Genomic DNA, 13,453 nt, shown 5'->3' with positions numbered 1-13,453 from the left:
GCACCAGCCACTACGCCCGGCTAATTTTTTGTATTTTTACTAGAGATGGGGTTTCATCGTGTTAGCCAGGATGGTCTTGATCTCCTGACCTCGTGATCTGCCCACCTCGGCCTCCCAAAGTGCTGGGATTACAGGCGTGAGCCACCATGCCCAGCCAGGAAGTCATAACTTTGTAACCACACTTCTTCAATGTTATGCAGTCTTTTTCTCTCTATAGGTTAAGTGTAAGAAGAGACAAAATGAATGATTGGATTGATCAAGGATTAGGGATAGAAGGCAAAAGGGTAAGGGGATTTAAGTTTCATGTTTATCTTTGACAAGATCAGGCTATTAAAATACTTGGTTTAATTGGACTGATTTATGAGTTCAATTTATGAAATATAATTTAGTATCTATAACCTTAGTACATTACAAATAATGCTGAATAAAAGAAACAGCTTAGAGCATTAAACTTATTTGCTACAGTTAACTTGTATAACTCACTCTACTGATATTTATTTTATTTCTCAGGCTAACCTATTTCAAATATCAAGCTAAATTTCCATTTACTCAAGTAAATAAAGGAATTGCTCTTAGGCTTACCCAATATGCAACACTAAACTGAGTTTTAAAATACACATTTACATGCAAGGACACAGAAGGTAAAATGACTGAAAAGTAATTTTAGGAGAAAAGAAGGCTAATGAAAACCTTAAACTAAAAGGTAATCACAAGCTTTGGCTATTACCATATTATTATTTATATCTGTTATTGTATATTTCTGACATCCCAGTTTGTCATCATTGATACTGCTACTTTAATTTTATTTTGCTTTTGAGACAGGGTCTTACTCTGGTGCCAAGGCTGGAGTGCAGTGGCATGATCACTGCTCACAGGAGACTTGATCTCCCACGCTCAAGAGATCCTCTCAGCTCAGCCTCCCAAGTAGCTGGAACTACAGGCACGCACAACTACACCTGGATAATTTTAAAATTTTTTGTAGAGACGGGTTCTCATTATGTTGCTCAAGGCTGGTTCTCAACTCCTGGACTCGAGCAACCCTCTTACCTCAGCCTCCCAAAGTGCTGGGATTACAGGCATGAGTTATTGCACCAGTGCTGCTTTTACAGTAAACTACAAAACATTTAATTAGTTCTTTTTTTTTTTTTTTGAGATGGAGTCTTGCTCTGTCACCCTAGCTGGAGCACAGTGGTATGATCTCGGCTCACTGCAACCTCTGCCTCCTGGGTTCAAGCGATTCTTCTGCCTCACCCTCCTGAGGAGTTGCGATTACAGGTGTGTGCCACCACACCCGGTTTCACCATGTTGGTCAGGCTAGTCTTGAACTCCTGACCTCAAATGACCCACCTGTCTCAGCCTCCCAAACTGCTGGAATGACAGCCTTGAGCCACTGTGCCTGGCGTAATTAGTTCTTTTTCTTTCCTTTTTTTTTTTTTTGTGGAGATGAAGTCTTGCTCTGTCACCCAGGCTGGAGTGCAATGGCACGATCTCAGCTCACTGCAACCTCCAGCTCCCGGGTTCAAGCGATTTTCCTGTCTCAGCCTCCCATGTAACTGGGATTACAGGAGTGCGCTACCATGCCTGGCTAATTTTTTATGTTTTTACTAGAGATAGGGTTTCACGATGTTGGCTAGGCTGGTCTCAAACTCCTGACCTCAAGTGATCCTTCGGCTTCGGCCTCTCAAAGTGTTGGGATTATAGGTGTGAGCCACCGTGCCGGTCCTAATTAGTTCTTATTATAACCCAAATTTAAGAACTTAAATGAGAAAATATTTTTAGACTTACTAAAACTACAGGCAGAAAAATCATATACCTGTTTATTTAAAGTTGATGATATAAAAGGCTGGGCAGTGACTCATGCCTGTAATCCCAGCACTTTGGGAGGTCGAGGTGGGCAGATCACTTGAACTCAGGAGTTCGAGATCAGCCTGGCCAACATGGTGAAACCCCGTCTCTAGCAAAAATACAAAAGTTGGTCAGGCGCTCATGCCTATAATCCCAGCACCTTGGAAAGCCAAGGCAAGCAGATCACGAGGTCAAGAGATCGAGACCACGCTCGCTGGCCAACATGGTGAAACCCCGTCTCTACTAAAAATACAAAAATGAGCTGGGCGTGGTGGTGCGCGTCTGTAGTCCCATCTACTCAGGAGGCTGAGGCAGGAGAATCGCTTCAACCTGGGAGGCAGAGGTTTCAGTGAGCTGAGATCGCGCCACTGCACTCCAGCCTGGTGACGGAGCGAGATTCTGTCTCAAAACAAAACAAAACAAAACAAAAAAACCCAAAAGTTAGCAGGGCGTGGTGATACACACCTGTAATCCCAGCTACTCTGGCGGCTGAGGCACGAGAATAGCTTGAACCCAGGAGGTGGAGGCAGCAGTGAGCCGAGATCACAACATTGCACTCCAGTCTGGGTGACAGAGTGAGACACTCTGTCAAAAAAAAAAAAAAAAAAAAAGTTGATAATATAAAAAATGAAGCAGAATGGATAAAGACATTGTGGTTATGTTTTTCTAAAAAAAAAGAGAGAAAGAGACAGACCTTTTTTTAGAGATATGAATAAAACATTTATGAATAAAATTATATATTATCTGGCATTTGCCTCAAAATAATCCAAGAAGGGTAAGTGAAGAACAATAGCAGCGTTGGGGGTTGGGAGGGTGTAGATGAAACTCAACTGGCTCCAAGTTGATAACTGTTTGAAGCTGACTGATGGGTATATGAGGGTTTATTATACTATTCTTTTTACTTTTGTACATGTTTGGAATTTTCTATAATAAAAATTAAGGTAGGCCAGATGTGGTGGTTCATGCCTGTAATCCCAATAGTGGTGCACACTTGTAGTCCCAGCTACTGGGGTTGCTGAGGCAGGAGGATTGCTTGAACCCAGGAGTTTGAGGCTGCAGTGAGCTGTGATCGAGCCACTGCACTCCAGCCTGGGGGACAGAGCAAGACTCTGTTGCGAAAAAAAAAAAAAAAAATTAAAGTAATTAAGTGGTATAGTCATCTCTCAAGCAGCCCAAGTCCTGGAGGGACACACTTGTATAGAAATAATAGCACTTATACATATGCGACTACCAAAGCAAAACAATCAGTATGAAACTATTCCAAGTCACTGTTTCCCTCAGAAAAGTGTTAACGTTTAGGGAATTTTGCAAAGGTTATTAATGCGCAGTCTACATAAAATTCCCATCTCTAATTCCAAAATATTATTTATAATTATGTTTCCTGGTCATGCAATCATTCCCAATAACTTGCAGAAAAAAATTTCTAAATTCAGTAAAGCTTTTTCAAACTTTCTAAAACATAAAACTACATGTTGAAAAAGGGAGTATGGTTATTGCATATTTAAGTATAATCATTGTAGTTAGCAAGTTTTTTTTAAATACATGGGGAACAGAAACTATCCTTAATCTTGCAAAGTGGGATTGTAATATCCTACTGACTACATTCCATATAAAAAGGTCCTTATGGCCGGGCATGGTGACTCACGCCTGTAATCCCAGCACTTTGGGAGGCCAAGGTGGGTGGATCATCTGAGGTCAGGAGTTCAAGACCAGCCTGGCTAACATGGTGAAACCCCATTTCTACTAAAAATACAAAAAGTAGCCAGGCATGGTGGCAGGCACCTGTAATCCCAGCTACTCGAGAGGCTGAGGCAGGAGAATCTCTTGAACCCAGGAAGCGGAGGTTGCAGTGAGCCGAGATTGTGCCACTGTACTCCGGGCTGGGTGAAGCGCGAGACTCCATCTCAAACAATAAATAAATAAATAAAATAAAAAGGTCCTTATTAACAGTGTGTCCAGATTTCTAGATGATAGCTATAAAAGTAACATACATGCTGATATGGTTTGGCTGTGTCCCCACTCAAATCTCATCTTGAATTATAGTTCCCATATTCCCCACGTGTTGTGGAGGGACCCGGTGGGAGGTAATTGAATCATGAGGGTGGTTACGTTCATGCTGTTCTTGTAATAGTGAGTGAGTTCTCTCAAGATCTGATGGTTTTATAAGGGGCTTTCCCCCACTTCGCTCAATCTTCTCCTTCCCACTGCTATGTGAAGAAGGATGTGTTTGCTTCCCCTTCTGCCATGATTGTAAGTTTCCTGAGGCCTCCCCAGCTCTGCAGAACTGTGGGTCAATTAAACCTCTTTCCTTTATAAATTACCCAGTCTTGGGTATGTGTTTATAACAGTATGAAAATGGACTGATACACATGCCAAACAAAAGTTTATATCTAATAATACACTAGAAATATTTCAGCTTACCATAAACAACTGGATACACTGTCCCTCGTATACCTGATGCTGGACAATGCATGTTTTTTCCATTCAAGTATACATTTAACTCAACATGGTCATATGTAATACCCTAGGAAGGAAAAAACAGAAATGTTCCATAAAAGCTGAGCTGTCAGAAAGCATTGACTGGGAAGTATGGAAACACAAAAAGCTAAGCATAGGTTGACAACGATTTTCATTAAGGGTTGACAATTTGGTAGAATTCTACTTGAACTGAGCTAAAAAAATTAGTAGTGATTATGAGGGGGGATAAAGTCAGGTAACATCCCAAGAGTCCACATTAGAGGTAAAAGATTAAGGTAAAACTGAACTAGGATTCAGTTTAAATCCTAGAATTATATTTGTATAATCTGGATTTTATATTTTAAGTGCTAAGATAATGTAAGTACTACATACCATGAATAGATAAAACTTTCACACTCATACAGAAAACACTGCTCTCTCTCTACAGAATTTGATCTTAAGAAGGAAAAACAAAGGTTTTTATCACTGTCAGGACTTACTACCTGTCACTGTTTTCAAATTGTGAAGAAACATCTCTATACAATTTATTTCCAGAAGGAAATAACACATTTCTACATCTCCTTACCCTGGTTTCAAATTTGTCAAGTGTATAATCAAGGAAAAGCTGGTGTTTACAACGGAATAAAATTGGTAATTAGTTTCAAGTTAAAAAATAGAAAAATAACAGCTCAAATGATTTAAAAAACAATGTAATAAAAATTAATCGGTACACTATTGATGGCAAAAATCACAATTAGTGATATTAATAATAATTGTTAAAATGCTAGAAAAGACTTAGCCCATATTATATACCAATAGTGCTACTATTCTAGGCAGTTCATATTTACTCATTTAATCCCCACAAGAAGACAGTATTATTATCCCCATTTTACAGATGAGGTAGCTAAAGCACAGAAAGATTAAGTAATTTACCTAAGGCTGCACAGCTAGGAAGTGGAAAAGCTGTGATTTAAATCCATGCAGTATGATTTCAGAATACTTGCTCTTAATCATAATACCTCTCTCTAAATCACCATGCCTCTCTTTAAACACTTGTTCTTAATCACCATATCTCTCTTTAAAACTTTATACAATAGCTACTGATAACAAAAAGAGATCTTTCCCTTGAAAGACAGCAGAGATCTTTCAATAGAGACGTCATCATAGACCAACAAGCAAACCACTTCAAGGATTTCAGGATTTCTGACTGTAGAAAAATTCTACCAAGTTAAAAGCTTATTAGAGGTAAAAAAGATTTTATAGATCATCTTAGTCTTAATTCTCTCTCTTTAAAAGCAAGACAGCAAAAGCCCAGAGAAGCTAATGTGGTAAGTGCTATGAAAGATTATCAATTCTTAGCAAAGCCAGGGTTAACTTAAACAATTATTAATAACTAAGGAATATTGAGAAAGATAAATAGTACATAGATTGCCTTTGTTTCACTTTAGTTTGTGTCTTTAGATATAGTAATAAAGCTAACTGATGGCTGGGATTCACTTTTCTAATGAAAAAGTCTGTTTTCATTTTAAAAAACAAAAACTTAATTACATAAAAAAAGAAAGTATGTTACTCTCATTATGGGACTACCAGAAATCTAGCAGTTCACATCAGTGAGGCTGTAATCCAGGCACCTTCATCCCCCAGTGGCCGATCGCAAACAAACAAGTTTTGTTTTTGTTTTTGAGAGAGTCTCGTTCTGTCACCCGGGCTGGAATGCAATGGCATGATGTCGGCTCACCGCAACCTCCGCTTCCCGGGTTCAGGAGATTCTCCTGCCTCAGCCTCCCAAGTAGCTGGGATTACAGGCGCCCGCCACCATGCCTGGCTACTTTTTGTATTTTTAGTAGAGATGGCATTTCACCATGTTGGCCAGGCTGGTCTTGAACTCCTGACCTCAAATGATCTGCCCGCCTTGGCCTCCCAAAGTGCGGAGATTACAGGTGTGAGCCACCGCACCCAGCATCAAACAAGCAATTATTAAACCCAAGCCTGCAGCAGCAAGATCCCAGTACCAAAGAAGAGAGGAAGGATGTGAGAAGTCCCACCTCCAGTATAGTTTAGTTCAAGTATTTTCTTTCCTTTTTTTTTTTTGAGACTAGGTCTCACTCTGTCGCCCAGGCTGGAATGCAGTGGTGTGATCTTGGCTCAGTGTGATACGCCCGCCTCAGCCTCCCAAAGTGCTGGGATTACAGGCATGTGCCACTGTGATGGGCCAGTTCAAGTATTTTCTAACCTAATCTATTCTATGATGAAGAAACTGGGTTTGACTCTGCCAAAATAATAGCAAAATATACTGTATGCTCTATGTCTTCATTAATAATTGTGTGCAGGTTACTGAACAGATTCTGAAATTAGACTGCTTCAGGTATGATCTTGGTTTTTGTTTTTGTTTTTGAGACAAGGTCTTGCTCTGTGGCCCACGCTGGGTGGAGTGCAGCGGCAGGATCATGGCTCACTGCCGCCTTTATCTCCTGGGCTGAAGCGTTTCTCTCACCTCAGCCTTCCAAGTAGTTGGAACTACAGCGGCACGCCACTATGCCCAGCTAATTTTCTTTTTAAATTTTATTTATTTATTTATTTATTTATTTATTTATTTATTTATTTATTTATTTATTTATTTATTTATTTATTTATAGAGATGGGGTCTCACTATGTTTCCCAGGCTGGTCTCAAATTCCTGAGCTCAAGGGATCCTTCTGCCTTGGCCTCTCAAAGTGCTAGGATTACAGGCATAAGCCATAGTACCTGGCCGAGCTATATAGTCTCATAATTAACTCACATAAGAAGTTACTTAACTTCTCTTAATCTGTAAAATGGGGATAATACTACCACTACTGTAATGGGCACGGTGGCTCACGCCTGTAATCTCAGGACTCTGGGAGGCCGAGGCGGGTAGATCACCTGAGATCAGGAGTTCCAGACCAGCCTGACCAACATGGCAAAACCCTGTCTCTACTAAAAACACAAAAAAACTAGCCAGGAGTGGTGGCAGGCACCTGTAATCACAGCTACTTGAGACTGAGGCAGGAGAATTGCTTGAACCTGGGAGGGGAAGCTTGCAGTGAGCTGAGATTGCACCATTGCACGTCAGCCTGGGCAACAAGAGCAAAACTCCATCTCAAAAAAAAAAAAATAATAATAATAATACCTATTTCAAAAGGCCATTATGAGCATTAAACAATTTAATCCTTGCCAGGCACTTAGAACAGTGCCCATAATAAATACTTAGGTCTGGGCATGGTGGCTCATGCCTGTAATCCCAGCACTTTGGGAGGCCAAGGTGGGCGGATCACGAGGTCAGGAGTTGGAGACCAGTCTGTCCAATATGGTGAAACCCCATCTCTACTAAAAAATACAAAAATTTAGCCAGGCGTGGTGGCACGCACCTGTAGTGTCAGCTACTCGAGAGGCTGAGACAGGAGCATTGCTCGAATCCAGGAGGCGGAGGCTGCAGTGAGCCGAGATGGCGCCACTGCAATCCAGCCTGGGCAACAGAGTGAGACTCCATCTCAAAAAATAAATAAATAAATAAATAAATAAATAAATAAATAAAGGCTTAGAAGTGTTCGTTATTGTTATTATTAGAGTGTTTATAAGACTTCTCTAAAATTAAACTGATAAACACATGTTAAAATGAAATTTGAACTTTTCAGAATTATATGTATAAGGAGAAAGTAGGCCGGGCACGGTGGCTTACACCTGTAATCCCAGCACTTTGGGAGGCCAAGGCAGGCAGATCATGAGGTCAGGAGTTGGAGACCATCCTGGCAAACATGGTGAAACCCCGTCTCTAGTAAAAAATAACAAAAAATTAGCCAGGTGTGGTGGCGGGTGCCTGTAGTCCCAGCTACTCAGGAGGCTGAGGCAGGAGAATGGTATGAACCTGGGAGGTGGAGCTTGCAGTGAGCTGAGATCATGCCACTGCACTCTAGCCTGGGCGACAGAGCGAGACTCCGTCTCAAAAAAAAAAAAAAAGAAAAAGGAGAAAGTAAGCATAAACTGTGTCATGTATCTCTTTCTAGTTCTGTAGCAGGCTGTGCTGTACTGGGTGATAATCATATGAATATAATCATATAATCATTTGGTTAGATGTTCAGAGCTTATTTTTCTTGATTTCTCCTCAGAGAATGGTACATGACTTTAACACGTGAGAATGCTTTTCCTCTCTTATAATCCATTCTACTTATTCCATGCCACCGTTAACAATTTGGTAAAATTTGTTCTCCAGTGTTTGAACTAGGAAGATAAAGTTAAAATGGCAGGGTAATGTTTTTCTTTTCTTGGCTCTGCATGTATTTCATAGTTTTAGTTCTCCTTTTATGAGAATAAGCATGAAAACTTGAAGTCTAATTTAACGACACTGACAAACTAAAAGTGGCATTCTTCAGTCTGTCACATTATGCTATCAGACATTACAATGAATGAAATGAGATAGGAAGGCAGGTAGAAGTTTCAGTTCATCAACAAAGAAAAACATTTGTTACTGATTATCCTTTCTTATGTTTGAATTTCATCTTTTAGGGTAAACAGGTTGACAGCATCAACTTGACTTCAAGATTCTCTTTCAAGAAATCACCATTTGAATAAGGATGTTCCATATTATGGGCATCTGGCAATGATCTACAAATACAGAACCAGCTATTCAAAAAGAATGGGGAAAAGCAGATTTTTTGAATGGCTTATGCCTTTCATCTCATTTTTTCTTTAGTAAATTCCGGAAAAAAACTTCCAACAATTAAAAACTTACTGTTGTTCATAATTTTTAAATTGCAAAAAAGAGAAGAAAGATCAGGCCATAATTAAAAATCTTAATTTCCACACCTTTCTTCATTCTTTCTAAAATACTGTACTTTTTTATAATTAATTAACCTGGATTTCTCTTATCTGTATCATCTTATTAGAAACTTTCTCTCATGATTCACGGATTCCTCTCAACTTGATATCAGAATTGAGAACCCAAGGTTCGGTGTACAATGGCACCTCGGCTCAAGGAGACTCCAGGACTCTGTTCTTAATCAGTAGCCTGACCTCAGTGGATAGGGAGGGGTTTTGGATATGCAGTGTGGGAGGAAGTATCTGGAAAAGACAGAAAGAAATCTTTGGATTACATTTTCAATGTGCTAGCTTTGTAAAGAGTTAAATATAGCCAGTTAGGAGTAAAAACAGAAAAGTCTTAATAACATGTAACTTTTACTATCCTCTGCTTTCCCAAAAAGAAAAACTTTTCTACAATCAAGCTTTAGGATTTTGAGTTCTGTTCTCTGAAGAGTTTAATTAGGTTAAGTTTAATGAAGATCAACATTTCTGATAAAATGCTGTAATTCTCTAACAGAATTTCATAACAAATTAAGAAATAAATGTGTGGCTAGGTGCGGTGGCTCTGGCCTGTAATCCTAGCACTTTGGGAGGCGGAGGCCGGTGGATCACTTGAGGTCAGGAGTTCGAGACCAGCCTGGCCAACATGGCAAAACCCCATCTCTACTAAAAATACAAAAAAATCAGCCGGGCATGGTGGTGTGTGCCTGTAATCCCAGCTACTCAGAAGGCTGAGGCAGGAGAATAGCTTGAACTTGGGAGGTGGAGGTTGCAGTGAGCCAAAATCATAACACTGCACTACAGCCTAGGTGACAGAGCAAGACTCTAAGAAAAACAAAACAAAACAAAACAAAACAAAATCCAAGAAATAAATGTGAACATTTTCCCTAAGAGATATCCAGCCTCAAAAATATCTAGCATTTTCTAATATAAGCTTCAGCAAACCAAACTTAGAATTGTGGGCCAAGGTTTCTCTAATGTGAGAGAAACAGGAATGTGTGGTCAGCAGCCAGCCTGTCATTAATTCTCCAGAGTAGAAATAAGGGTTCACACTGATTTTCCTGGCCAGTGGCAGCTCTAAAAAGGAGGGGGCACTTGAGTAGGGCACAACATCTATACCAAGTGCTCTCCTGGAAAATGCACCATCTCATTAGATTCAATTCCATTGCTTTGGAATTCAAACCGCAAACTCCCAGGCAAAGCTGTAGATACTAAAAGCAGTTCAAGTTTCGTCATTTACAGTGGAAAGCAATTCCACGAGGGAACTCACCACCACATCTCCTTCCTGTGGAAGACTGTTTGCTGGCAGCCTATTTTTCTCTTCATTGTTGTGGTAAAGGGCTCCATCATTTCTCATCACCAGACTGTGCACATCTCGGCCAAGAGGAATCTGATTCAAGTTAACCTTCTGAGTTGCAACACCAATACCCCAGATTCCTAAAAATATAATAGTTTAAATGCCCTCAAAATCTGAAGACTACAACCATAAACAGAGTTATTTTAAAAGGGAGTATAAACTTTTTAAAGGAAGTACTGTATTATCACTAAATTGTTTTCTATTACTCTTTAAAAAAAATCTTCTTTTAAAAGTAGTTTGCACCAGCCTGGGCAACATGCCCAAACCCTGTCTCTATAAAAAATACGAAAATTAGCTGGACATGTGAGCATGTGCCTGTAACCCCAGCTACTTAGGAGGCTGAGGTGGGAGGATTGTTTGAGCCAGGGAAGTTGAGGTTGCAGTGATCCATGACCATTCCACTGCACTCCAGCCTGAGCAACAGAGCCAGACCCTGTCTCAATAAATAAATAAAGTAAAATAAAATAAAATAAAATAAAATAAAAGTAGTTTGCAAACCATACTATGTTCTCCACAGATGTAATGCAGCCTAGGAGATAAGAGAGTGGGCCCTGGAATTGTGCAAATGAAGATTAAATCTTGACTCTGCTACGTCATCTTGTGCAAATTACCTAACCTCTCTTTGTTCCCTTATCTGTGAACTGAGGATTCTAACAGTACTCACCTCACAAGGTTATGAAAACATACAAGACAATTCAAGTAAAGCACTTGGAACAGTGTAAGTACTCCAAAACATGAGTAAGTAAAGCACACAATAAGTATTCAGAAAATGCTAGCTGTCATCATCATCATTATTATTCTCTCAAAAAGATATTTAAAAAGCTACACATTGAATTTAAATGGCCTGGAATGCAATTTCAAGCTCTCCCTCTGAAAAGTGGGAATATACTGTCTTCAGTTTTTACATCTACAATGAGTGACAAACAATATATGCCATAAGCAATATCATGGAGAGGAGAAATTAACAATAAGGTGTAAAATCATTTTCTTACCCAGTATTTGAAGCCACCACACCCAGCTAATTTTTCTTTTCTTTGTAGAGATGGGGTTGTGCTGTGTTGCCCAGGCTGGTCTCAAACTCCTGGCCTTGAGCAATCCTCCTGCCTTAGCCTCTCAAAGCGCTGGAATTACAGGTGTAAGCCACCATGCCCCACTGAAAATCATCATTTAAAACTAATTTAGAGCTAGGCACGGTGGCTTGAGCCTGTAGTCTCAGCTACTGGGGAGGCTGAGGCAGGAGTACTGCTTGAGCCTAGAAGCTCAAGGCTGCACTGAGCTATAATCATGCCACTGCACTCCAGCGTGGGTGACAGAGCAAGACCCCATCTATAAATAAATAAATAAGTAAAACTAATTTAGAAAATAAGCCCTAGGGGGAAATTTCATATCATTCAAGGCTAGTCAAGTAATAGTAAGATTCATTTACTCCACTCTCATTTTCCTATTATCTACCCATATTACTGATGCAGTATTTCACTAGAAGTTTATTTACAATAAAGTTTTTTTTTTTTTTTTGAGACAGTCTTGTACTGTCGCCCAGGCTGGAGTGCAGTGGCATGATCTTGGCTCACTGTAACCTCCGCCTCCTGGGTTCAAGCGATTCTCCTGCCTCAGCCTCCCAAGTAGCTGGGATTACAGGTGCCCACCACCACGCCCGGCTAATTTTTTGTACTTTTAGTAGAAATCGGGTTTCACTGTGTTGGCCAGACTGGTCTCAAATGCCTGACCTTGCAATCCATCCCCTCAGCCTCCCAAAGTGCTGGATTACAGGTGTGAGCCACCATGCCCAGCCACTTTTTTTTTTTTTTTTTTTTGAGATGGAGTCTCACTCTGTTGCCCGGGCTGCAGCACAGTGGTAGAGTCTCAGCTCACAGAAGCCTCCACCTTCCGGGTTCAGGTAATTCTCCTGCCTCAGCCTCCCGAGTAACTGGGACTACGGGTGCCCACCACCATGCCTGGATGATTTTTGTATCTTTAGTAGAGATGGGATTTCACCATGTTGGCCAGGCTGATCTTGAACTCCTGGCCTCAGGTGATTCGCCCACCTTGGCCTCCCAAAGTTGTTGGGATTACAGGCATGAGCCACCATGCCCGACCACTTTACAATAAAGCTTTTATTTAAAAAGTTTTCCCATATACAATACAGACACAGTTAACTAACCTATTACAATCACATAGAATTGCTTTACAGTTCAAGAAACTCCATAAATTTTAAAAAGAGAAATATAGACTGTAGACTTCTATCTGAATTCTGAATTTGATGACTGCTTCAAAACACTGAATCAGGGTATCTTAATAACTGAGTTAAGAGAAAAACTCTGGCTCACGCCTGTAATCCCAACACTTTGGGAGGCCGAGGAGGGCAGATCATGAGATCGGGAGTTTGAGATCAGCGTGACCAACATGGTGAAACCCCCGTCTCTACTAAGAATATAAAAATTAGCTGGGCGTGGTGGCGTATCCCTGTAATCCCAGCTACTCAAGAGGCTGAGGCAGGAGAATTGCCTGAACCCGGGAGGTGGAGGTTGCAGTGAGCCGAGATTGCGCTACTGCACTCCAGCCTGGGCAACAGAGCAAGACTCTGTCTCAAAAAAGAAAAAAAAAAAAAAAGAAAAACTCAGAATCAACAGATTGACTTTAATCCTAAGATAAATAGCAACAGTATATGCTGCTTATATGTTTGACCTTATATGCTTGACCAAACAAGAGGGTTCATCTGGATCCCATTAAAAATACTAGTGTCTTATATTTATACAGCATGTCTTGTCTTAAAACACTTTCATACAGAGTTCCCGTGAGGCAGAAAGGGCAGCATCTGTAATACCCATTTTATAGATAAGAAAACTGAACCTGGCCGGGCGTGGTGGCTCAAGCCTGTAATCCCAGCACTTTGGGAGGCCAAGACAGGCGGATCACGAGGTCAGGAGATCGAGACCATCCTGGCTCACACGGTGAAACCCCGCCTCTACTAAAAATACA

General features: G+C 40.5%; 1 protein-coding gene across 1 annotated transcript in view; it reads right to left on the bottom strand.

Annotated features, from left to right (window-relative positions):
• Window positions 1-13,453, bottom strand: part of SPRYD7 (SPRY domain containing 7) — a 23,013-nt gene that overhangs the window by 3,483 nt on the left and 6,077 nt on the right. Inside the window, exons 2-3 of the mRNA XM_011988776.1 lie at window positions 10,388-10,554; window positions 4,267-4,369 (exon numbers count right to left, since the gene is read on the bottom strand). Coding sequence (XP_011844166.1) covers window positions 4,267-4,369; window positions 10,388-10,554 — 270 coding nt within the window. The remainder of the gene's footprint in view (window positions 1-4,266; window positions 4,370-10,387; window positions 10,555-13,453) is intronic.

Source organism: Mandrillus leucophaeus, unplaced genomic scaffold (genome assembly GCF_000951045.1).
Source record: "Mandrillus leucophaeus isolate KB7577 unplaced genomic scaffold, Mleu.le_1.0 Scaffold338, whole genome shotgun sequence".
Lineage (NCBI taxonomy): Eukaryota > Metazoa > Chordata > Mammalia > Primates > Cercopithecidae > Mandrillus > Mandrillus leucophaeus.
The sequence above is the reverse complement of the archived record's forward strand: the minus strand, read 5'-3'. Positions and strand labels throughout refer to the sequence as shown.